Here is a 24475-nt window from a genome sequence, read left to right as displayed (position 1 = left end):
ACCGGAGCACCAAGCCGCAAGGGGTACATAAACCACAAGGGGTACTTTTCGATAGTGCTGCAAGCACTGGTGGATCACAAGGGACATTTCACCGACATCAGCGTGGGATGGCCGGGAAAGGTACATGATGCTTGCATCTTCAGGAACTCTGGTCTGTTTCAAAAGCTGTAGGAAGGGACTTTATTCCCAGACCAGAAAATAACCGTTGGGGATGTTGAAATGCCTATAGTTATCCTTGGGGACCCAACCTACCCCTTAATGCCCTGGCTCATGAAGCCGTACACAGGCAGCCTGGACAGTAGTCAGGAGCTGTTCAACTACAGGCTGAGCAAGTGCAGAATGGTGGTAGAATGTGCATTTGGACATTTAAAAGTGCGCTGGTGCAGTTTACTGACTCAGTTAGACCTCAGCAAAACCAATATTCCCATTGTTATTACTGCTTGCTGTGTGCTCCACAATATCTGTGAGAGTAAGGGGGAGATGTTTATGGGGAGTGGGAGGTTGAGGCAAATCTGCAGGCCACTGGTTATGCACAGCCAGACACCAGGGCGGTTAGAAGAGCACAGGAGGGCACGGTGTGTGTCAGAGAAGCTTTGAAGACCAGTTTCATAGAATCATAGACTATCAGAGTTGGAAGGGACCTCTGGAGGTCATCTAGTCCAACCCCCTGCCCAGAGCAGGACCAATCCCCAACTAAATCATCCCAGCCAGGGCTTTGTCAAGCCTGACCTTAAAAACTTCTAAGGAAGGGGATTCCACCACCTCCCTAGGTAACGCATTCCAGTGTTTCACCACCTTCCTAGTGAAAAAGTTTTTCCTAATATCCAACCTAAATTTCCCCCACTGCAACTTGAGACCATTACTCCTTGTCCTGTCCTCTGCTATCACTGAGAATAGCCTAGATCCATCCTCTTTTGGATGCACCTTTCAGGTAGTTAAAAGCAGCTATCAAATCCCCCCTCATTCTTCTCTTCCATAGACTAAACAATCCCAGTTCCCTCAGCCTCCCCTATAAGTCATGTGTTCCAGACCCCTAATCATTTTTGTTGCCCTTCGCTGGACTCTCTCCAATTTTTCCACATCCTTCTTGTAGTGTGGGGCCCAAAACTGGACACAGTACTCCAGATGAGGCCTCACCAATGTCGAATAGAGGGGAACGATCACTTCCCTTGATCTGCTGGCAATGCCCCTACTTATACACCCCAAAATGCCATTGGCCTTCTTGGCAACAAGGGCACACTGTTGACTCATATCCAGCTTCTCGTCCACTGTCACCCCTAGGTCCTTCTCTGCAGAACTGGCCAGGCTACGGTGTGAAAGTTCTGTTTGTTTCTCGTTGATGAAACCCCCTGCCCCTTGGTTCACTCTACTTCCCTGTAAGCTAAGCACCCTCCCCTCCGCCCTTCGATCACCACTTGCAGAGGCAATAAAGTCATTGTTGCTTCACATTCATGCATTCTTTATTAATTCATCACACAAATAGGGGGATAACTGCCAAGATAGCCTGGGAGGGGTGGTGGAGGAGAGAAGCACCGGGAGGGGTGGTGGAGGAGGGAAGGACAAGGACACATAGCTCTTTAAAAGTTTAAAACTTTAAAACTTGTTGAATGCCAGCCTTTTATTGCTTGGGCAATCCTCTGGGATGGAGTGGCTGGGTGGCCGGAGGCTCCCCCCCCCCCCACCGTGTTCTTGGGCATCCGGGTGAGGAGGCTATAGAACTTGGGGAGGAGGGCAGTTGGTTACACAGGGACTGTAGCGGCAGTCTGTGCTCCTGCTGCCTTTCCTGGAGCTCAACCATACGCTGGAACGCATTAGTTTGATCCTCCAGCAGCCTCAGCATTGAATCCTGCCTCCTCTCATCACGCTGCCGCCACCTTGAGCTTCAGCCCTTTCTTCAGCCCGCCACTTACTCTCCTCAGGCCACCACCTCTCCTCCCGGTCATTTTTTGCTTTCCTGCACTCTGACATTGTCTGCCTCCACGCATTCATCTGTGCTCTGTCAGTGTGGGAGGACAGCATGAGCTCAGAGAACATTTCATCATGAGTGCATTTTTTTTGCCTTCTAATCTTCACTAGCCTCTGGGAAGGAGAAGATCCTGTGATCCTTGAAACACATGCAGCTGGTGGAGAAAAAAAAAGGGGACAGTGGTATTTAAAAAGACACGTTTTATAGAACAATGGGTACACTCTTTCACGGTAAACCTTGCTGTTAACATTACATACACAGCACATGTGCTTTCGTTCCAAGGTCGCATTTTGCCTCCTCCCACCACATGGCTAGCCTCTCACCCCTCCCCATGGCTAACAGCGGGGAACATTTCTGTTCAGCCACAGGCAAACAGTCCAGCAGGAACGGGCAACTCTGAATGTCCCCTTAAAAAAAGCACCCTATTTCAACCAGGTGAACATGAATGATATCACTCTCCTGAGGATAACACAGAGAGATAAAGAACGGATGTTGTTTGAATGCCAGCAAACATACACTGCAATGCTTTGTTCTACAATGTTTCCCGAGTACGTGCTACTGGCCTGGTGTGGTAAAGTGTCCTACCATGGTGGACGGAATAAGGCTGCCTTCCCCAGAAACCTTTTGCAAAGGCTTTGGGTGTACATACAGGAGAGCCGCAAACGCCAGGGCAAATTTATCATTAAACATGCTTGCTTTTAAACCATGTATACTATTTAAAAAAGTACACTCACCAAAGATCCCTTCTCCGCCTGACGGGTCCGGGAGGCAGCCTTGGGTGGGTTCAGGGGGTACTGGCTCCAGGTCCAGGGTGAGAAACAGTTCCTGGCTGTCGGGAAAACCGGTTTCTCTGCTTGCTTGCTGTGAGCTATCTACAACTTCATCATCATCACCTTCCTCGTCCCCAAAACCTGCTTCTGTGTTGCCTCCATCTCTATTGAAGGAATCAAACAACACGCCTGGGGTAGTGGTGGCTGAACCCCCTAAAATGGCATGCAGCTCATCATAGAAGTGGCATGTTTGGGGCTCTGACCCGGAGCGGCCGTTTGCCTCTCTAGTTTTCTGGTAGGCTTGCCTCAGCTCCTTAAGTTTCACGCAGCACTGCTTCCGGTCCCTGTTATGGCCTCTGTCCTTCATGACCTGGGAGTTTTTGACAAATGTTTTGGCATTTTGAAAACTGGAACGGAGTTCTGATAGCACAGGTTCCTCTCCCCATACTGCGATCAGATCCCGTACCTCCCGTTCGGTACCCATAGCAGTGCTGCTGATTTGCAGGTATACATTGTCCCCAAATGTGAAATAGTTATGGGTGAGGACAAAGTCACAAAGTTCAGCCACCAGGTTTGCCGTGACAAAAAGAAGAATTCTGGGTGGACTCCTCCTGAAGGTCAAAACAACAGACTGGACTTCTAAATAGAGTGCTTCCGCCGACGTGCACGGGCTGAAATTGTGGAAAAGAAGCATCACTTGCCCCATAACCTCAGCCGTGCAGAACACAATGCCATCCACAGCCTCAGAAACAACTCTGACTTCATAATCAAAAAGGCTGACAAAGGAGGTGCTGTCGTCATCATGAATAGGTCGGAATATGAACGAGAGGCTGCTAGGTAGCTCTCCAACACCACTTTCTATGAGCCATTACCCTCTGATCCCACACAGGGTTACCAATAGAAACTACACCATTTGCTCAAGAAACTCCCTGAAAAAGCACAAGAACAAATCCGCACAGACAAAGGCTGGGGTTCCAGGGATATTCTATTTGCTACCCAAGATCCATATACCTGGAAATCCTGGACGCCCCATCATCTCCGGCATTGGCAATCCTGACAGCAGGATTGTCTGGCTATGAAGACTCTCTCCTCAGGCCCTACTCTACTAGCACTCCCAGCTATATTCGAGAAACCACTGACTTCCTGAGGAAACTATAATCATTCGGTGATCTTCCTGAAAACACCATCCTAGCCACTATGGATGTAAAAGCCCCCTACACCAACATTCCACATAAAGATGGACTACAAGCCATCAGGAACAGTATCCCCGATTATGTCACGGTGGCTGAACTTTGTGACTTTATCCTCACCCACAACTATTTCACATTTGGGGACAATGTATACCTTCAAATCAGCAGCACTGCTATGGGTACCTGCATGGCCCCACAGTATGCCAACATTTTTATGGCTGACTTAGAACAATGCTTCCTCAGCTCTCGTCCCCTAATGCCCCTACTCTACTTGTGCTACATTGATGACACCTTCATCATCTGGACCCATGGAAAAGAAGCCCTTGAGGAATTCCACCATGATTTCAACAAGTTCCATCCCACCATCAACCTCAGCCTGGACCAGTCCACACAAGAGATCCACTTCCTGGACACTACGGTGCTATTAAGCGATGGTCACATAAACACCACCCTATACCGGAAACCTACTGACCGCTATTCCTACCTACATGCCTCCAGCTTTCATCCAGACCACACCACACAATCCATTGTCTACAGCCACGCTCTACGATAAAACCGCATTTGCTCCAATCCCTCAGACAGAGACAAACACCTACAAGATCTCTACCAAGCATTCTTACAACTACAATACCCACCTGCTGAAGTGAAGAAACAGATTGACAGAGCCAGAAGAGTACCCAGAAGTCACCTACTACAGGACAGGCCCAACAAAGAAAATAACAGAACGCCACTAGCCATCACCTTCAGCCCCCAACTAAAACCTCTCCAATGCATCATCAAGGATCTACAACCTATCCTGAAGGACGACCCATCACTTTCACAGATCTTGGGAGACAGGTCAGTCCTTGCTTACAGACAGCCCCCCAACCTGAAGCAAATACTCACCAGCAACCACACACCACACAACAGAACCACTAGCCCAGGAACCTATTCTTTCAACAAAGCCCGTTGCCAACTGTGTCCACATATCTTTTTAGGGAACACCATCATAGGGCCTAATCACATCAGCCACACCATAGGAGGCTCATTTACCTGCACATCTACCAATGTGATATGTGTCATCATGTGCCAGCAATGCCCCTCTGCCATGTACATTGGTCAAACTGGACAGTCTCTACATAAAAGAATAAATGGACACAAATCAGACGTCAAGAATTATAACATTCAAAAACCAGTCGGAGAACACTTCAATCTCTTTGGTCACTTGATTACAGACCTAAAAGTTCTTCAACAACAAAAACTTCAAAACCAGACTCCAACAAGAGACTGCTGAATTGGAATTAATTTGCAAACTGGATACGATTAACTTAGGCTTGAATAAAGACTGGGAGTGGATGGGTCATTACACAAAGTAAAACTATTTCCCCCCCCCCCACACACACACACACACTGTTCCTCAGATGTTCTTGTCAACTGCTGGAAATGGCCCACCTTGATTATCACTACAGAAGGTTTCTTCACCACCCCTCCCCCGCTTTCCAGCTGGTAATAGCTCACCTTATCTGATCACTCTCGTTACAGTGTGTATGGTAACACCCATTGTTTCATGTTCTCTGTGTATATAAATCTCCCCATTGTATTTTCCACTGAATGCATCCGATGAAGTGAGCTGTAGCTCATGAAAGCTTATGCTCAAATAAATTTGTTAGTCTCTAAGGTGCCACAAGTACTCCTTTTCTTTTTGCGGATACAGACTAACACGGCTGCTACTCTAAAACCTGTTTATTGAAATTCACAAAGTGAATCCCCGCAAGATGTCTCGACTGAATGTCAATATGGTTTATAGATGGAGAGTATTAATAATTTAATTCAGAAATCATTTAATTTTACTTTAGTAAAAGACTAGGCAGGACAAGACCAATATGCCCTTTAAATAAATTGATGCATATGTAAGCACAATCGTGTGAAATCATTATAGCAATCAATGATCAAAAACGCTGACATGGCAAATGTATTTTAATAAATACAATCACCTTGTTAAAATAAGTTTGCCAGACAAAATTCCTTGCCCCTTTGTCTGACAAGAATACAACACATGACAGTTCTTCATTATGCACTGGAAATGCTATTGGGAGACCTACAATTTATTAGCCTGCATTGACTGAATAACTGACAGATAATGATTGGGGAATAAAATCTGACCAAAGAGAGATGATTACAGTAGCAAATTATGGGCTTGACGGAGGAATTACAAAGTGAAATTCTTTGTCCTGTGTTATTCATGAGCTCAGACTAGATGATCACACTTGTCCCTTCTGGCCTGAAAATCTATGAACCTATGTTCATCTGACAATCGAATAACAGTGTGTAGACACCTGAAACATCTCCATCTGAGAAAAGAATAGTATTCTTTCAAAAATGAGGAACATCTTCTCCATGCAGGAATTGTATAAAGTGAGTCGTGGCCTAGAGAAGAGGAGGAGAGACTGACCATCCTGGTAGTGAGCTGCTTAATGAAAATGTGCTCAGATCCCAAAGCTATCAACAACTCACCAGAGAGAGAATTCAGATAGCATTTGCCTTGCCCCTAATCTAATCTATTAATCTGTCCTTCACCTATCTCTGAAGGACCCGGGAGCATTTATTCTGATAAATATAGGGCCTGATCCAACGTCCACTGAACTCAGTGAGAGCTTTTCCATTGACTTCAGTGACTATTGGGTCAGGCTCATGGAGAGAGAGCTATTACCTTCTGTATTGTTGGGTAACATGACAGAAGAGGCCAGGGCTTCTGTGATACAAGATTTTCCTGATTTTTCTTTTCGTTGTGAATCAGTGATTAAATTAATCCTCATTGATGATGGTAACATTTACCATATACTTTGGTCTGGACCTCAGTTTTGTATAACCCTCTGTCTCTCTCTTTTTTTATAGAAGGCACAGCAACACCTTCACAATGGTATCTGAACATCATGGTTCAGGGGGCGGGGAGAAAGCATTTTTATTGGGTTTATTGGCCTGCACAAGAGCTGCGTTAGCTTCATGTTTTCTTTGAGTAGGGCACATGTTAACTCCTTACAGATGTTTCCACAGCAGTTCTGTTCAGTTGGAACTCAGTACAGAAATCACCTTCAGCGTGACACTAGCACTTTCAAAGTGTTCAGACAAAACTAATAAGCCTTGTTAACGACTGGGTTGGACAGAATAAGATACAAAGAATCTAGTCAAGAGATATACTTTGTGCATAGGGTATACTGTGGATGGTCTCAAGGTTCAAGATGTACTAGAGCAGTGGTTCTCAACTGTGGGTTGGGACTCCAAAGTGGGTCGTGATCCCATTTTAATGGGGTCGCCAGGGTTGGCTTAGACTTTCTAGGGCTTGGGGCCGAAGTTGAAGCCTGAGCCCCACCACCTGGAGCCAAAGCCTGAGGGCTTCAGCCCTGGGTGGCAGGGCTCAGGTTACAGGCCCCCTGCCTGGGGTTGAAGTCCTTGGGCTTCGGCTTTGGCCCTCTTGCCCGGGGCGGTGGGGCTTGGCCTTGAGCTTTGGCCCCCCACCTGGGGTAGTGGGGCTCAGATGGGCTCAGGCTTTGGTCCCTCCTCCTGGAGTCGTGTAGTAATTTTTGTTGTCAGAAGGGGTCATGGTGCAATGACATTTGAGAACCCTGTAAAAAAGATCTAAATCTGACTAGAGGAGAATGTTAATTAGCTTCTAACCACAAACATGGTGGGGACAGCAATAGGTGCCAGATACCTTTGGACACATCTCAATAGAACAAAGATTAGTAATAACAACAGATCTCCTAGTTGCCTTTTAAATAGTACATAGAATTTATTTGAACTCCAGGTTACTTATATAGGTTCATATGGTGTCCATGTTTACCTGTCAGGTATCGGAGGCTGCAGTCAGAAAGACAAACATTTATGTCAGTTTGGGGAGTGTCCTAGAGTCTAAAGAATCAGAGAACTTCAGAAAATAGAGCTAAAAAAATTGTTAGGCAAAGTTGTTCCGATCATTTATGATGAAAGTCAAAGTCAATTAGCTCTTCAGTTCTTTGAGAGAGGGACTGTCCTTTAGTCTATGTCTGAGCAATACCTAGCACAATGGGGCTCTGATTTTGGGTGGGACATATCGGCACTAGTGTAATACAAACCATAAGAATCCGTGCCTCTCCTAGGTCATTTCACCACATTCTATATATTGTCCATGGTACAGCGCTCCTCTTTATTTGACATTCAAAAACTCACACAGTCAGAAAACGATGAGATAATTTTCAACATTTCTTGACTTAGCTATGAACCCTTATAAGTCAAATAAAGTTGAGCACTGCACCGTTTCCAATGGCATTTGTATTCTGGGAGCTCAATGAGTCTGCTTGAACCCTTCCTGCTATGTTCAAAGGGGTGTCTTATGAGGACAAGGGGCGAGAGTAGCACAATGGGCTAAAGAGCAAACAGCTGTGCTCATATATCCACAAGTAACTGAGGGCTTTGATGCCATTAATTCTTTAATTTGACCCCTGACTGTAATCCTTTGGTATCTGCAGACAGACACAGAGGACCTTCTGAACATTCTTTGGCTGACTATCCAGAAAATGCCATTGCTGTAAAGGCTGATGAATCATGAGACTTGCTGCACTGAAGGCTTTTCCCAGGCACTCAGTTCTCAGTCCCACCGTCCTTTTCTCCCACCTATGTTGCATTTTGATCTCATTTTACTACATTGGCAATACTCGTCTTAATGAGGCAGCATGAAAGAGGCAGAGAGAGCCTGACCTTGACAGTTCATGATGGCTCACATTCACTCAAATTACAAATAGGACTTTTATTCTGGGGGAAGAGGGTTGTGTCCTTTTCCAAACTGTGCAGACAAAGATGTAATAACACAGTAGCCCTAAATCAAATTACACATGCTACAGAGTTGGTAATTACTCCAGATATGGACTAAAGAAGTAGGATATATGATGCTTGTATACCTTTATGTGCTATCATATATTAGCATCCAGTGTCACCCTGGCAAGAAAGGTTTGTGTTCTGAATAAACTAGTTCTCCTGTAAGTGTGGGGACTGCATTTTAAACATTCTTTTAGTGTTAACTTTGTTTCCAGCTTTTTGAAAACCGCAATAATGATCTGAGTCCCATTAAAGTTAATGGGAGTCTTTCTATCAATGCCAGTGGGCTTTGGATGATGGTTATAATGAGTTCACTACACTGATAATCACGTGCCACTATCTGTTAGTAATGTATACTTTGTCTATTTTCTGTATACATAATAGTACTTCAACCAAAAACCATCTGGAAATAACAGCTACACAGAATATCTTGAGAGCTGGAAGTAAATGAAGATTCTTCAGTTTATTGGTCTTCTTTAATTGTGACAACATATTGGCCTGAACCTAAGAAGTGCTGAGAGCTTTCATCTCCATGGAAATAAATGAGAGTTGCAAGTGCTCAGCACTACTCAAAATCATGGTCTGTGTGACTCTAGTTGTTGTCAAACACAAATCATTAACTGGGGGACAAACTTATGGGGTTAAAACAAGAACTGACCCAAGTGAATCAGAATTAGACTCTTTGAGCAGATTTGAAAATGTTCAAGTTGCTTTTTTTTATTATTATTTATTATTCATTCCTCATAATCTGGTTTTCACTTGACCAGGAAGTGAATGTGTCAAAACACCATGAGAAGAGCTGTCCTTGAGGAATCCACCCCAATCAGAAACAGGAAGTATTGGAAGTCATCACTAGATTTCCAGTCCAATTTTGCAGATGAAACATACAGATAAAGCTTGTGTGATACCTGGCTGTCAAGCATCTCAGTATGTTCCCAATTACCTCCACAGTGGCAGGAAACATGGAGAAAAGATGGAACTTTATTGCAAATTGTTCATCGCATGTGGGATCAGGAAGGAATTTTCCCCTGGGTCAGACTGGCAATGACCTTTGCAGCTTTTTGCCTTCCTCTGCAGTGTGTGAGTGCAGGTCACTTGCTCGGATTATCTGAGTATATCTCCTTTAATCATTTCCCTGCCATTACAGGGGCCTTAGGCACTGGTGTGCCTTGGTCCTTCCTATTCTCTGCCTATGGCATATAATATTCTAGTCTCCTGTGGGCTATAATACTGGGTCTCACTTCCATTGATGGGTTTAATGTGCAGGTTCTGGGTGGTGTTCGTGGTCTGTGCTATACAGGAGACCAGACTAGATGATCTGGTGGTCCTTTCTGGCCTTAAACTCTCTGGCTCTAAACAACAGAGATATCCTCAACTGATATAAAAGTGGCATCTTTCATCTTTGTTTAAAAAAAAAAAGATCAATAATTTCCTGTGCTATAAAACTTGGTTCAACTTCTGCTGACACTGATAAGGTAGAAAACCTTTGCTTTATTGACTTCAATCGTTCTTCACCAATTCCCAGAAGCTGATGATCTGGCACAAGATGTTGATTCGACCCAGATAATTAGAAAACCAGGATTTAACCTATTGAGAAGCTCTGAGAAAAGAGGAACATCTCGCAGCTGAAAATAGCCAGGTTGTTCCTTAATTGTGTTTCCTTAGCCCTGGTCTACACTAGGACTTTAGGTCGAATTTAGCAGCGTTAAATCGATGTAAACCTGCACCCGTCCACACAATGAAGCCCTTTATTTCGACTTAAAGGGCTCTTAAAATCGATTTCCTTACTCCACCCCTGACAAGTGGATTAGCGCTTAAATCGACGTTGCCGGCTTGAATTTGGGGTACTGTGGACACAATTCGATGGTATTGGCCTCTGGGAGCTATCCCAGAGTGCTCCATTATGACCGCTCTGGACAGCACTCTCAACTCAGATGCACTGGCCAGGTAGACAGGAAAAGAACCGCGAACTTTTGAATCTCATTTCCTGTTTGGCCAGCGTGGAAAGCTGCAGGTGACCATGCAGAGCTCATCAGCACAGGTGACCATGATGGAGTCCCAGAATCGCAAAAGAGCTCCAGCATGGACCGAATGGGAGGTACGGGATCTGATCGCTGTTTGGGGAGAGGAATCCGTGCTATCAGAACTCCGTTCCAGTTTTCGAAATGCCAAAACCTTTGTCAAAATCTCCCAGGGCATGAAGGACAGAGGCCATAACAGGGACCCGAAGCAGTGCCGCGTGAAACTGAAGGAGCTGAGGCAAGCCTACCAGAAAACCAGAGAGGCGAACAGCCACTCTGGGTCAGAGCCCCAAACATGCCGCTTCTATGATGAGCTGCTTGCCATTTTAGGGGGTTCAGCCACCACTACCCCAGCCGTGTTGTTTGACTCCTTCAATGGAGATGGAGGCAATACGGAAGCAGGTTTTGGGGACGAAGAAGATGATGATGAGGAGGAGGTTGTAGATAGCTCACAGCAAGCAAGCGGAGAAACCGGTTTTCCCGACAGCCAGGAACTGTTTCTCACCCTAGACCTGGAGCCAGTACCCCCTGAACCCACCCAAGGCTGCCTCCTGGACCCAGCAGGCGGAGAAGGGACCTCTGGTGAGTGTACCTTTTAAAATACTATACATGGTTTAAAAGCAAGCATGTGAAAGGATTACTTTGCCCTGGCATTTGCGGTTCTCCTAGATGTAGTCCTAAAGCCTTGGCAAAAGGTTTCTGGGGAGGGCAGCCTTATTGCGTCCTTCATGGTAGGACACTTTACCACTCCAGGCCAGTAACACGTACTCGGGAATCATTGTAGAACAAAGCATTGCAGTGTATGTTTGCTGGCATTCAAACAACATCCGTTCTTTATCTCTCTGTGTTATCCTCAGGAGAGTGAGATATAATTCATGGTCACCTGGTTGAAATAGAGTGCTTTTCTTCAGGGGACACTCAGAGGAGCCCATTCCTGCTGGGCTGTTTGCCTGTGGCTAAACAGAAATGTTCCCCGCTGTTAGCCACAGGGAGGGGGGAAGGTTGAGGGGGTAGTCACACGGTGGGAGGAGGCAAAATGCGACCTTGTAACGAAAGCACATATGCTATGTATGTAATGTTAACAGCAAGGTTTACCCTGAAAGAGTGTAGCCACTGTTTTATAAAATGTGTCTTTTTAAATACCGCTGTCCCTTTTTTTTCTCCACCAGCTGCATGTGTTTCAATGATCACAGGATCTTCTCCTTCCCAGAGGCTAGTGAAGCTTAGAAAGAAAAAAAAACGCACTCGCGATGAAATGTTCTCCGAGCTCATGCTGTCCTCCCACACTGACAGAGCACAGACGAATGCGTGGAGGCAAATAATGTCAGAGTGCAGGAAAGCACAAAATGACCGGGAGGAGAGGTGGCGGGCTGAAGAGAGTAAGTGGCGGGCTGTAGAGAGTAAGTGGCGGGCTGAAGAGAGTAAGTGGCGGGCTGAAGACAGGGCTGAAGCTCAAATGTGGCGGCAGCGTGATGAGAGGAGGCAGGATTCAATGCTGAGGCTGCTGCAGGACCAAACCAGTATGCTCCAGTGTATGGTTGAGCTGCAGCAAAGGCAGCTGGAGCACAGACTGCCACTGCAGCCCCTCTGTAACCAACCGCCCTCCTCCCCAAGTTCCATAGCCTCCACACCCAGACGCCCAAGAACGCGGTGGGGGGGCCTCCGGCCAACCAGCCACTCCACCACAGAGGATTGCCCAAAAAAAAGAAGGCTGTCATTCAATAAATTTTAAAGTTGTAAACTTTTAAAGTGCTGTGCTTAAAGTGCTGTGTGGCATTTTCCTTCCCTCCTCCACCACCCCTCCTGGGCTACCTTGGTAGTCATCCCCCTATTTGTGTGATGAATGAATAAAGAATGCATGAATGTGAAGCAACAATGACTTTATTGCCTCTGCAAGCGGTGATTGAAGGGAGGAGGGGCGGGTGGTTAGCTTACAGGGAAGTAGAGTGAACCAAGGGGCGGGGGGTTTCATCAAGGAGAAACAAACAGAACTTTCACACCGTAGCCTGGCCAGTCATGAAACTGGTTTTCAAAGCTTCTCTGATGCGTACTGCGCCCTCCTGTGCTCTTCTAACCGCCCTGGTGTCTGGCTGCGCGTAACCAGCAGCCAGGCGATTTGCCTCAACCTCCCACCCCGCCATAAACGTCTCCCCCTTACTCTCACAGATATTGTGGAGCACACAGCAAGCAGTAATAACAGTGGGAATATTGGTTTCGCTGAGGTCTAAGCGAGTCAGTAAACTGCGCCAGCGCGCCTTTAAATGTCCAAATGCACATTCTACCACCATTCTGCACTTGCTCAGCCTGTAGTTGAACAGCTCCTGACTACTGTCCAGGCTGCCTGTGTACGGCTTCATGAGCCATGGCATTAAGGGGTAGGCTGGGTCCCCAAGGATACATATAGGCATTTCAACATCCCCAACAGTTATTTTCTGGTCTGGGAATAAAGTCCCTTCCTGCAGCTTTTGAAACAGACCAGAGTTCCTGAAGATGCGAGCATCATGCACCTTTCCCGGCCATCCCACGTTGATGTTGGTGAAACGTCCCTTGTGATCCACCAGAGCTTGCAGCACTATCGAAAAGTACCCCTTGCGGTTTATGTACCCCTTGCGGCTTGGTGCTTCGGTGCCAAGACAGGGATATGGGTTCCGTCTATAGCCCCACCACAGTTAGGGAATCCCATTGCAGCAAAGCCATCCACTATGACCTGCACATTTCCCAGGGTCACTACCCTTGATAGCAGCAGATCTTTGATTGCGTGGGCTACTTGCATCACAGCAGCCCCCACAGTAGATTTGCCCACTCCAAATTGATTCCCAACTGACCGGTAGCTGTCTGGCATTGCAAGCTTCCACAGGGCTATCGCCACTCGCTTCTCAACTGTGAGGGCTGCTCTCATCTTGGTATTCATGCGCCTCAGGGCAGGGGAAAGCAAGTCACAAAGTTCCATGAAAGTGCCCTTACGCATGCGAAAGTTTCGCAGCCACTGGGAATCGTCCCAGACCTGCAACACTATGCGGTCCCACCAGTCTGTGCTTGTTTCCCGAGCCCAGAATCAGCGTTCCACAGCATGAACCTGCCCCATTAGCACCATGATGCATGCATTGGCAGGGCTCATGCTTTCAGAGAAATCTGTGTCCATGTCCTGATCACTCACGTGACCGCGCTGACGTCGCCTCCTCGCCCGGTATCGCTTTGCCAGGTTCTGGTGCTGCATATACTGCTGGATAATGTGTGTGGTGTTTAATGTGCTCGTAATTGCCAAAGTGAGCTGAGCGGCCTCCATGCTTGCCTTGGTATGGCGTCCGCACAGAAAAAAGGCGCGGAACGATTGTCTGCCGTTGCTCTGACGGACGGAGGGGCGACTGACGACACGGCTTACAGGGTTGGCTTCAGGGAGCTAAAATCAACAAAGGGGGTGGCTTTACATCAAGGAGTATTTCAGGCAGGACTTCACGGAGGGTTCCAATAAGAAATGGTGCACCTAAGTTATCGTTCTTATTGGAACAAGGAGGTTAGCCTGGCCTCTGATTGATACATGGCTAGATTTACCTCGCTGCACCTTCTCTGTCAGTGACTGCAGTGTGACCTAGAGGAATGAGTCCCCTAGACAGGGGAGGAGGCAAATGAGTACAAAACAAATCTGGTCTATTTCTTGTTTTGACCCACTCCATCTATCTTTTACATCTTTGGCTGGCAGCAGACGGTGCAGAAGGACTGCATGCCATCCACATCTCATGGCTGCTCGGCAGAAGATGGTACAGTACGACTGCTAGCCATCCTCATCTCTTGCCTGCCTGGCAGAAGATGGTACAATACGACTACTAGCCATCCTCATCTCTTGCCTGCCTGGCAGAAGATGGTACAGTACGACTGCTAGCAGTCCGTATCGCCTGCCCGCTCACCATAAGACGGTTCAATAGGACTGACTGCAGGACTAAAGAGAATGACCTGGTCAAGTCACTCCAAATTTAGTCCCTGCGCCCATGTCTGCCCAGGCGCTCCCAGCCGACGTGGCCAGGAGCACCTCGGACACGACGAGGATGACTACCAATCGTATTGCACCGTCTGCTGCCAGAAGGCAAGGGGTTGCTGCTACTGTGCAGCAAAGCCGTACCGCGTCTGCCAGCACCCAGGAGACATAGGGTGACGGTTACCTGAGCGGGCTCCATGCTTGCCGTGGTATGGCGTCTGCACAGGTAACTCAGGAAAAAAGGCGCGAAATGATTGTCTGCCCTTGCTTTCACGGAGGGAGGGAGGGAATGGGGGCCTGACGATATGTACCCAGAACCACCCGCGACAATGTTTTAGCCCCATCAGAGTGCTCCATTGTGACTGCTCTGGACAGCACTCTCAGATGCCCGATTGTTTGCCGTTGCTCTGACGCCAGGAGGGGCGACTGAGGACACGGCTTACAGGGTTGGCTTCAGGGAGCTAAAATCAACAAAGGGGCTGTCTTTACATCTAGGAGTATTTCAGGCAGGACTTCACGGAGGGTTCCAATAAGAAATGGTGCACCTAAGTTATCGTTCTTATTGGAACAAGAAGGTTAGCCTGGCCTCTGATTGATACATGGCTAGATTTACCTCGCTGCACCTTCTCTGTGAGTGACTGCAGTGTGACCTAGAAGAATGAGTCCCCTAGACAGGGGAGGGGGGGAAGCAAATGAGTACAAAACAAATCTGGTCTATTTCTTGTTTTGATCCACTCCATCTATCTTTTACATCTTTGGCTAGCAGCAGACGGTGCAGAAGGACTGCATGCCATCCACATCTCATGGCTGCTCGGCAGAAGATGGTACAGTACGACTGCTAGCAGTCCGTATCGCCTGCCCGCTCACCATAAGACGGTTCAATAGGACTGACTGCAGGACTAAAGAGAATGACCTGGTCAAGTCACTCCAAATTTAGTCCCTGCGCCCATGTCTGCCCAGGCGCTCCCAGCCGACGTGGCCAGGAGCACCTCGGACATGACGATGACGGCTACCAGTCGTACTGTACTGTCTGCTGCCACAAGGCAAGGGGTTGCTGCTACTGTGTAGCAATGCCGTACCGCGTCTGCCAGCACCCAGGAGACATAGGGTGACGGTTACCTGAGCGGGCTCCATGCTTGCCATGGTATGGCGTCTGCACAGGTAACTCAGGAAAAAAGGCGCGAAATGATTGTCTGCTCTTGCTTTCACGGAGGGAGGGAGGGAACGGGGGGCCTGACGATATGTACCCAGAACCACCCGCGACAATGTTTTAGCCCCATCAGGCATTGGGATCTCAACCCAGAATTCCAATGGGCAGCGGAGACTGCGGGAACTGTGGGATAGCTACCCACAGTGCAACGCTCCGGAAGTCGACTCTAGCCTCGGTACTGTGGAAGCGCTCCGCCGAGTTAATGCACTTAATGCACTTAGAGCATTTTCTGTGGGGACACACACACTCGAATATATAAAACCGATTTCTAAAAAAACGACTTCTATAAATTCGACCTTATTCCGTAGTGTAGACATACCCTTAGGGAGCAATTCCAGGCCAACTATAGAGAAAACTTTGTCACCAACATCCATTAGTTTCACCAGAATAGTTCTCTGAAACAGACAAGCTGACTGAAAGGCTCAGGAAACCTATTCCAAACCCCTGGAAAATGGGTACCGTAATTTCTGCAGAATTTATAGTTTCATTGAAGCAAGTTTTTATATAGAATATCCATATTATTTATTCAGCTGCCCTAGTAATTGTAAGGGATAATGTTATAAGAATGCCATGTTGGCAAGGTGCAGTACCATGTAACTACAACATTCCTTTTAGAAACCACATGTTCTTACTCTGTCACTCACTACTTGCTCCTTAGCATTTGAATGCAAGCAGAAACACAAATTGCCAGAGGTAATAGAGCTTGTCACATAATTTGCTTCCTCATAACCTTTATTCAGGACCTAGCCATTCGGTTTCTGGATGACTCTACAGTAGAGCACTGTGAAATGGTTGTAATGAAATGCAGAACAACATCGCTGTTTTCAGGCTTCATTGTAAGTGTATCAAAAGTTGCAAATCTAGGCCCAGTTTTGAATGAACATGAACATGGGCCAATTTATTATTCTGGATCAAAGGAACAAGGCAAACCCCCAGATTGTACAGTGTTAGATTAGCCAAAATCTGAACCTTGTAGCCAACTCTCTTTGAATTTTAGGGCGTATGGGGAAAGAAATCAAATTCCAAGATCCAAATGCTCCTATACGATTTTGGTTCCAAACAGAATAGAAAAACAGAAGTGATGTGTTTTGCTGTTCTCAAATAGATATTGCTGGAACTCAGGAGAACAGCTGTTTACATGAGATTTAAAGCTAGATAGTGTAAATCTCACAAGAACAGCTGATCATGCTAGATTTCCAACATTTCAGGTGGCAGGAATCTCATTAAAACAGTTTTCAGAGTGGTAGCCGTGTTAGTCTGTATCAGCAGAGAAACCAAGGAGTACTTGTGGCACCTTAGAGACTAACAAATGTATTTGGGCATAAGCTTTTGTGGGCTAAAGTCCACTTCATTGGATGCATGCAGTGGAAAATACAGTAGAAAGATATATATACACAGAGAGAACATGAAAAAATGGGTGTCGCCATGCCAACTGTAACGAGACCAATCAATTAAGGTGGGCTATTATCAGCAGGAGAAAAAAACCCTTTTGTAGTGATAATCAGGATGGCCCATTTCAAACAGTTGACAAGAAGGTGTGAGTAACAGTAGGGGAAAATATAGCATGGGGAAAATAGTTATTACTTTGTGTAATGACACATCCACTCCCAGTCTTTATTCAAGCCTCATTTAATGGCGTCCGGTTTGCAAATTAATTCCAATTCTGCAGTTTCTCATTGGAATCTGTTTTTGAAGTTTTTTTGTTGGAGAATTCCATCTTTTAGGTCTGAAATTGAGTGACCAGGGAGGTTGAAGTGTTCTCCTACTGGTTTTTGAATGTTATAATTCTTGACATGTGATTCGTGTCCATTTATTCTTTTGCGTAGAGATTGTCCGGTTTGGCCAATGTACATGGCAGAGGGGCATTGTTGGCACATATCACATTGGTAGATGTGCAGGTGACCGAGCCTCTTATGGTATGGCTGATATGATTAGGTCCTATGATGGTGTCCCTTGAATAGATATGTGGACAGAGTTGGCATCAGGCTTTGTTGCAAGGATAGGTTCCTGGGCTAGTGTTTTTGTTGTGTGGTGTGTGATTGCTGGTGAATACTTGCTTCAGGTTGGGGGGCTGACTGTAGGTGAGGGCTGGCCTGTCTCCCAAGATCTGTGAGAGTGAGGGATTGTCCTTCTGGATAGGTTGTAGATCCTTGATGATGTGCTGGAGAAGTTTTAGTTGGGGTCTGAAGGTGACGGCTAATGGCGTTCTGTTACTTTCTTTGTTGGGTCTGTCATGGAGTAGGTGTCTTTTGGGTATTCTTCTGGCTCTGTCAATCTGTTTCTTCACTTCAGCAGGTGGGTATTGTAGTTTTAAGAACGCTTGACAGAGATCTTGTAGGTGTTTGTCTCTGTCTGAGGGATTGGAGCAAATGCGGTTGTATCGTAGAGCTTGGCTGTAGATGATGGATCGTGTGGTGTGGTCTGGATGAAAGCTGGAGGCATGTAGGTAGGCATAGCGGTCAGTAGGTTTCCGGTCTAGGGTAGTCTTTATGTGACCATCGCGTATTAGCACCGTAGTGTCCAGGAAGTGGATCTCTTGTGTGGACTGGTCCAGGCTGAGGTTGATGGTGGGATGGAAATTGTTGAAATCATGGTGGAATTCCTCAAGGGCTTCTTTTCCATGGGTCCCGATGATGAAGATGTCATCAATTTAGCATAAGTAGAGTAGGGGCATTAAGGGAATGAAAGCTGAGGAAGTGTTGTTTTAAGTCAGCCATAAAAATGTTTACATACTGTGGGGCCATGTGAGTACCCACAGCAGTGCCACTGACTTGAAGGTATGCATTGTCCCCAAATGTGAAATAGTTGTGGGTGAGGACAAAGTCACAAAGTTCAGCCACCGGGTTTGCAGTGACATTATCGGGGATACTGTTCCTGATGGCTTGTAGTTCATCTTTGTGTGTAATGTTGGTATAGAGGGTTTCTACATCCATAGTGGCCAGGATGGTGTTTTCTGGAAGATCACCAATGGATTGTAGTTTCCTCAGGAAGTCAGTGGTGTCTCGAAGATAGCTGGGAGTGCTGGTAGTGTAGGGTCTGAGGAGAGAGTCTACATAGCCAGACAATCCTGCTGTCAGTGTGCCAATGCCTGAGATGATGGGGTGTCCAGGATTTCCAGGTTTATGGATCTTGGGTAGCAGATAGAATACCCCTGGTCGGGGTTCTAGGGGTCTGTCTGTGCAGATTTGTTCCTGTGCTTTTTCAGGGAGTTTCTTGAGCAAATGGTGATGGCTATACTTAAGCAAGTGGCAATTTTCTGTGATTTATAAACTTGGCCAAATCTGGCTGGATTTTCACAGAGACAGCCATGTGTTCCTCTCTAACTTTAGGATTATTTTTGTACCAAATTTCAAGTTCTTGCTGCAAACCATGGAGATTCTAGAACTGAACCATATTGAGGAGGGAAGTCAGGAATAGAGTGGCTGCATGAGAAGGAGCTCAATCACTCTTTCATTTCTTTACCTGCTCCAGCTGCGTCAGAAATAAGATAGATGTTTCTGACTTGAAGCAACGAAACAGCTGAAAAAAAGAAACCAAAAATAGGAATGCTGCATAGAAGACAGAGGTTTGGATTCGTCTGTGAATTTAGTCCGATCTTGGTTTCTCTGCAGAGGCTACAAAGGAGCCAAGCAGTGCCAGCCATAATGTGGTTCTTGTGACCTGGACCCAAAGCCTTCAATGGGATTTAGATCAAGCCACTAGTGAACCTCTGCTTTTAGCAAAATTATTATTCAGAAAAACAAAACCAAGGCACCATGGAAGAATTTCACTGTACTTGTTCTTTAGACTGTATCATTTTTGTTTAGCTATATCAATGCCTTGTGGATAAATCTGACATACATTAAATTAAATGGTTCCAGTGTCACCTTACACCTATGTCGAAATCAATATTGCCATGTTGAAACTAGCTGCAAACAGTTACTTCAGCCTAGATTAGGGAAACTGTTATAGGTCTTTGAACGTGCAGCCTAGAACTTTTCAGTTTAGTTTCATTTGATACAGAAATGTTAGGAAAGCCAGTATTTTAATGCTGGGTACTGTCATCAGATAAAACATGTGAATTATTGAGCTGAAGAAAATATTGTTTCTAAAGAGATAACATCCTATGGTTACTGATAGGGTTTTTTCCTCTGATGATGTATGAATTGAAGCTAACAGGAGCAGACAATAACTGGCAAGTCCTTTGATTAATCATTTCATTTGGTCCTCTCTTAAAAATGATAGATTGGTCCAGGAAGGCAGTTTGCCATAAATATTTGCAAGACTAGCGTGAGCTCAAAACAAAATAGAATATCAAGAGGTGTTCAATGTATTATAGGCAGCTGGTCTGTTTTCTCAGGGAAATTAGCATGCAATTATCAGCTGATTATTATCACCACATGTAAACTTCTTAAAAATCAGTCTGAGTATATCTGGTTGAAGGGGGGTTAAAAGGCAAAATTCTGCCCTACAGCACAATATTAGTGAATAATGTATTTAAACACAACATTCTAACCTTGATGATCTGAATCTATTCACATACACAAAAGAAAACAAGTAAGGAAAAAGTATCACTTTCAAGTTGCAACATGCTCAAGATAATTCTTTCTCAGCATCTTTGCTTCACTACGCTAGTCAATTTAGATTCAATGAGTTGCGTCATTCTGTAGGACTAAAAACAGGTGAAAGAAATGTCTGAAATAGTTGATGACAAACCCTACCATCCCTATCCTGAAAGTTTTCATTCTTTTTGTGACAGGTATTATTGTGGGATATTATTTCATTTGGATTAGCCCAGCTCCTTATTTGTTAATGTTTGGTGTGTTCTCCTTTCATTCCTAAGTCTCCTGTATTTCCGATATTACACCCTGATTCAGCATGGTATTTAAATACCTTTCAGAATGGGGGCATCAGGGAACTGGTACTTTGAAAGGGACCCACATTTTCAAAATGGAGTAGCCTAAATTTGAAGAGATAAATAAATGGCCTGAATTTCTGATGTGCTGAGTACTGGTGGCACACACTGAAGTCCATAGGAAGTCCATGGGAGCTGTACATTTAATAGCCGAGTGATTTCTGACTGCTCCTTATGGGATGGATGGAGATTGCACTGTAGAATGGCAACATAGTCATCGGTGGGAATTTATGGAAGCCAGAGGACCTGAGACAGGGTTAGTGGAGGTCAGATTTCCTAGAGTGGCTCATGAACATGCATGTCAACCTCAGGGCAAACTGTTAAGAAGCAGGACACAAACCCCAAACTGGTCGTGAGTTCTATACTTAGATTTCACCAACCAAGGGTGAACTCCTCAGGCGCTACACCAGCCTTAACATGGAGTCACAGATAGTCCCCTTGGGCACTCCAGCCTCTCTTGCCGCTCAGGCAAGCTTCCCTTTGTGATAGATAGCCCCTTACACCAAAAATCACATCAATATTCAGTTTACTCCCAGTCGCAAAGGACTGGTTACTTACCTTAGGTCAGTTGCACCTCTAATCTCAAACCAAAGATAATGCTTGTAGCCAGTCCTATAACAAATTTAATAAAGATTCATTAATTAAGGAAAAGAAATGAGAGTTATTTACAAGGTTAAAGCAGGTTAACACACACACAAATGAGTTGCAGTCTTAGGTTTCAAAAAGTAATAGAAGCTGCTGTAATGTGCAAGCGGTATGGGCTTGTCTATATGGCACACTAAATCAGTGCTGCTGCGATCGATACAGCGGCGTCGATTTAGCTGGTCTGGTGAAGATGCAATGAGTCGATGGGAGAGCAGTACTTCACCGCCCCGAGAGGTGGAAGGTAAGTCATCAGGAGAGCGTCTCCCACCAACACAGCATGGTGTAGGCACCGTGTTAGGTCGATGTAAGCTACATCGCTCAGAGGCGTGACACATCAATTTCTTACAAGGGCATCTGTGGCTTCTGGGCTGCTCTGGGAGCCAAAAGTAAAGCAGCCTGGAGGTGGGGGAGCAATGGGATTTACAAATCCCTTACTGAGCTCAGGCAGAAGGAAGATGAGAGTCTTCCCCCCCTTACAGGCAACCAGGCTCACCACACTCCAGCACAGCTGCTAGAACTGCCAGTCAAGGAAACATGCACCCACAGCTGGGACCAGTAAGGAAAACAAACCCAGCTATAAAGGAAGGAGAAAGAGAGAGATGAATGTGACACAGAGGCCCATTTGTGGTTCACGACTCTGTGTCAGCAATTATTGTCAGACCTGACGTGCTCATTACACCTAATGCACTGTTATCATACTCTGTATCTAAAAACTGTCATATAAGATATCATTGGAAAACAAATAATTCACTGATCATTAATATTCTTGTGTGATGTAAGTATGGGGTGTGTACAAAGAGTTTTGAATAACATGCTAAATTATGTTTTCTTATAAAGTGTTTGGCAAGCAATGCATAACCAAAGTTTGCCTGGGACAAAGGAATGTGTATTTGTTTGTCTGAGCAACCTGATCATTGGGCAGAAACAATGAAGGTACATTTACATAAAAGGTAAACTAAGCCATCAACCTCGTGAATGGGGGCAACAACCCCTTGCAGGGTCTGAACCTCAATTGATAAGCAATTGAATCAACTCATTATATACAATATTACCGTATTATAAAAGTGCATCATCGAGTGTTGTCTCTTATAAAAGCTAAGGACGTACTGGTGATTAATATCATTGTAAAATGTATTTATTAACACTATATGAGGAATTATGAATACTTAATTATGTTATACTGTATAGTCTTTGACCAAACAAAGGGAGAAACCAGTTTTTTCTCAGACAGGAGGGAAGGCAGTTATCTGTCTCCAATGAAATTAAGCAACGTGTGATCAAAACGAAAGAAAGCCTCATTTACATATGAATCAGTGCGGGGATGGGAAGTCCACAGGAAAGAAAGAACAGCATGAGGGCATCCTGAGTCTGGGGACAAAATAGTGAGTTTGGGAAGATATAAGGAGGGAGAGGAAGCTATCTTGGCATCCATCACTGGGCAGACAAAAGGGGGCAGAGCTCTTGCAGGCTAAGATGGGTCCTTTAACCAAAGGAGTTGAAGTCTCGGGGGACTGAATATAAGTGAAAAACTGGCTTAGGCAAAGATCTTTCACCAAGGAAGACTAGGGAAACCAGCACCTTGTACTTTTGTGGAAGAAGGCCCTGAATCACAGCTAGTCAGCTACAGATGTAATGAAAAAGATTGCTAAGAAATCTACCTTAAACCAAGGTTGTAGGTTGTTGACTTAGACCATAGAAAGTGTATTTTACTTTATTTGTTTGTAACCATTTTTCTTTATCTTTTGTACTTGAACTTATCTAAAACCTCTCTCTTTTTGGTTAACAAACTTGTTTTATTTTTAATCTAAACCTACCCAGTGGTGTGTTGGAACTGAAGAGATTGTTACTTCCAGTTAAAGTAATAATCTGTGCTTCTGTCTCTTTAAAGGAACCAGAATTAATTACCTGAGAGTTCCAGGAAAGGTCTGGACACATCGGGGCAGACGGTTCTGTGAAAATTTGGAATTGGGGATGTATTGTAGTCACCCTACAAGTAGTAACCAAGGCTGGTGGAGACCAGGGTGGGGCCTTTGTGTTGTAGGCAGGCTGCTGGGGTCAGAGTGCTGAACCAGGACTGCACAGCAAACAAACACACTCAGGGAATGACATGCTTGTCTGCCAGCTGGTGGGGTCCGGGCTGTGAGCCACAGTAGTAGAGCATTTTAAGGCACCCAGGGTTACAGGGCAGGTGGTGACACAACCTCTCACAGGTCTGAATTGCACTGCAAAATGTGCCAGTGAGCAGGCAGAAAGGCCTGGGATAGCAGAGGGGCAACAGCCCCATTCTAGGGTGCCTTCAAGAAACAGACAGGGAGACAAAGGAAGACTGCATGTCCTGTAGTTTAAGGGCTGATTGACTCGTTTTAAGTTAAATTGATGGACTGGGCTAATTTAAGATGAATAGAGGGAGACCAGTTAGAAGAAAGTTGGGACCTCTGCTGTCATAAATATAAAGGGAAGGGTAAACCCCTTTGAAATCCCTCCTGGCCAGGGGAAAGCTCCTCTCACCTGTAAAGGGTTAAGAAGCTAAAGGTAACCTCGCTGGCACCTGACCAAAATGACCAATGAGGAGACAAGATACTTTCAAAAGCTGGGAGGAGGGAGAGAAACAAAGGGTCTGTGTCTCTCTGTATGCTGCTCTTGCCAGGGACAGAACAGGAATGGAGTCTTAGAACTTTTAGTAAGTAATCTAGCTAGGTATGTGTTAGATTATGATTTCTTTAAATGGCTGAGAAAAGAATTGTGCTGAATAGAATAACTATTTCTGTCTATGTATCTTTTTTGTAACTTAAGGTTTTGCCTAGAGGGGTTCTCTATGTTTTGAATCTAATTACCCTGTAAGATATCTACCATCCTGATTTTACAGGGGGGATTTCTTTATTTCTATTTACTTCTATTTTTTATTAAAAGTCTTCTTGTAAGAAACTGAATGCTTTTTCATTGTTCTCAGATCCAAGGGTTTGGGTCTGTGGTCAC

At 45.4% G+C, this 24475-nt stretch overlaps 1 protein-coding gene and 1 long non-coding RNA gene across 2 annotated transcripts in view; one reads left to right on the top strand and one right to left on the bottom strand.

Annotated features, from left to right (window-relative positions):
- Positions 1-1528: 1528 nt before the first annotated feature.
- Positions 1529-24475, bottom strand: part of LOC142070727 (uncharacterized) — a 124139-nt gene continuing 101192 nt past the window's right edge. The window contains exons 2-4 of the long non-coding RNA XR_012666680.1: positions 21413-21466; positions 2701-2900; positions 1529-2120 (exon numbers count right to left, since the gene is read on the bottom strand). This is a non-coding gene — a long non-coding RNA (uncharacterized LOC142070727). The remainder of the gene's footprint in view (positions 2121-2700; positions 2901-21412; positions 21467-24475) is intronic.
- LOC125632820 (uncharacterized) lies at positions 10502-12509 on the top strand. Its single transcript, XM_048841611.2, has 2 exons — positions 10502-11359; positions 11947-12509. Exons 1-2 carry the CDS (start codon positions 10777-10779, stop codon positions 12507-12509), a joined length of 1146 nt encoding a protein of 381 aa, XP_048697568.2. The 5' UTR covers positions 10502-10776.

Source organism: Caretta caretta, chromosome 2 (genome assembly GCF_965140235.1).
Source record: "Caretta caretta isolate rCarCar2 chromosome 2, rCarCar1.hap1, whole genome shotgun sequence".
Classification (NCBI taxonomy): domain Eukaryota; kingdom Metazoa; phylum Chordata; order Testudines; family Cheloniidae; genus Caretta; species Caretta caretta.
This window is presented reverse-complemented; position numbering and strand designations above follow the sequence as displayed.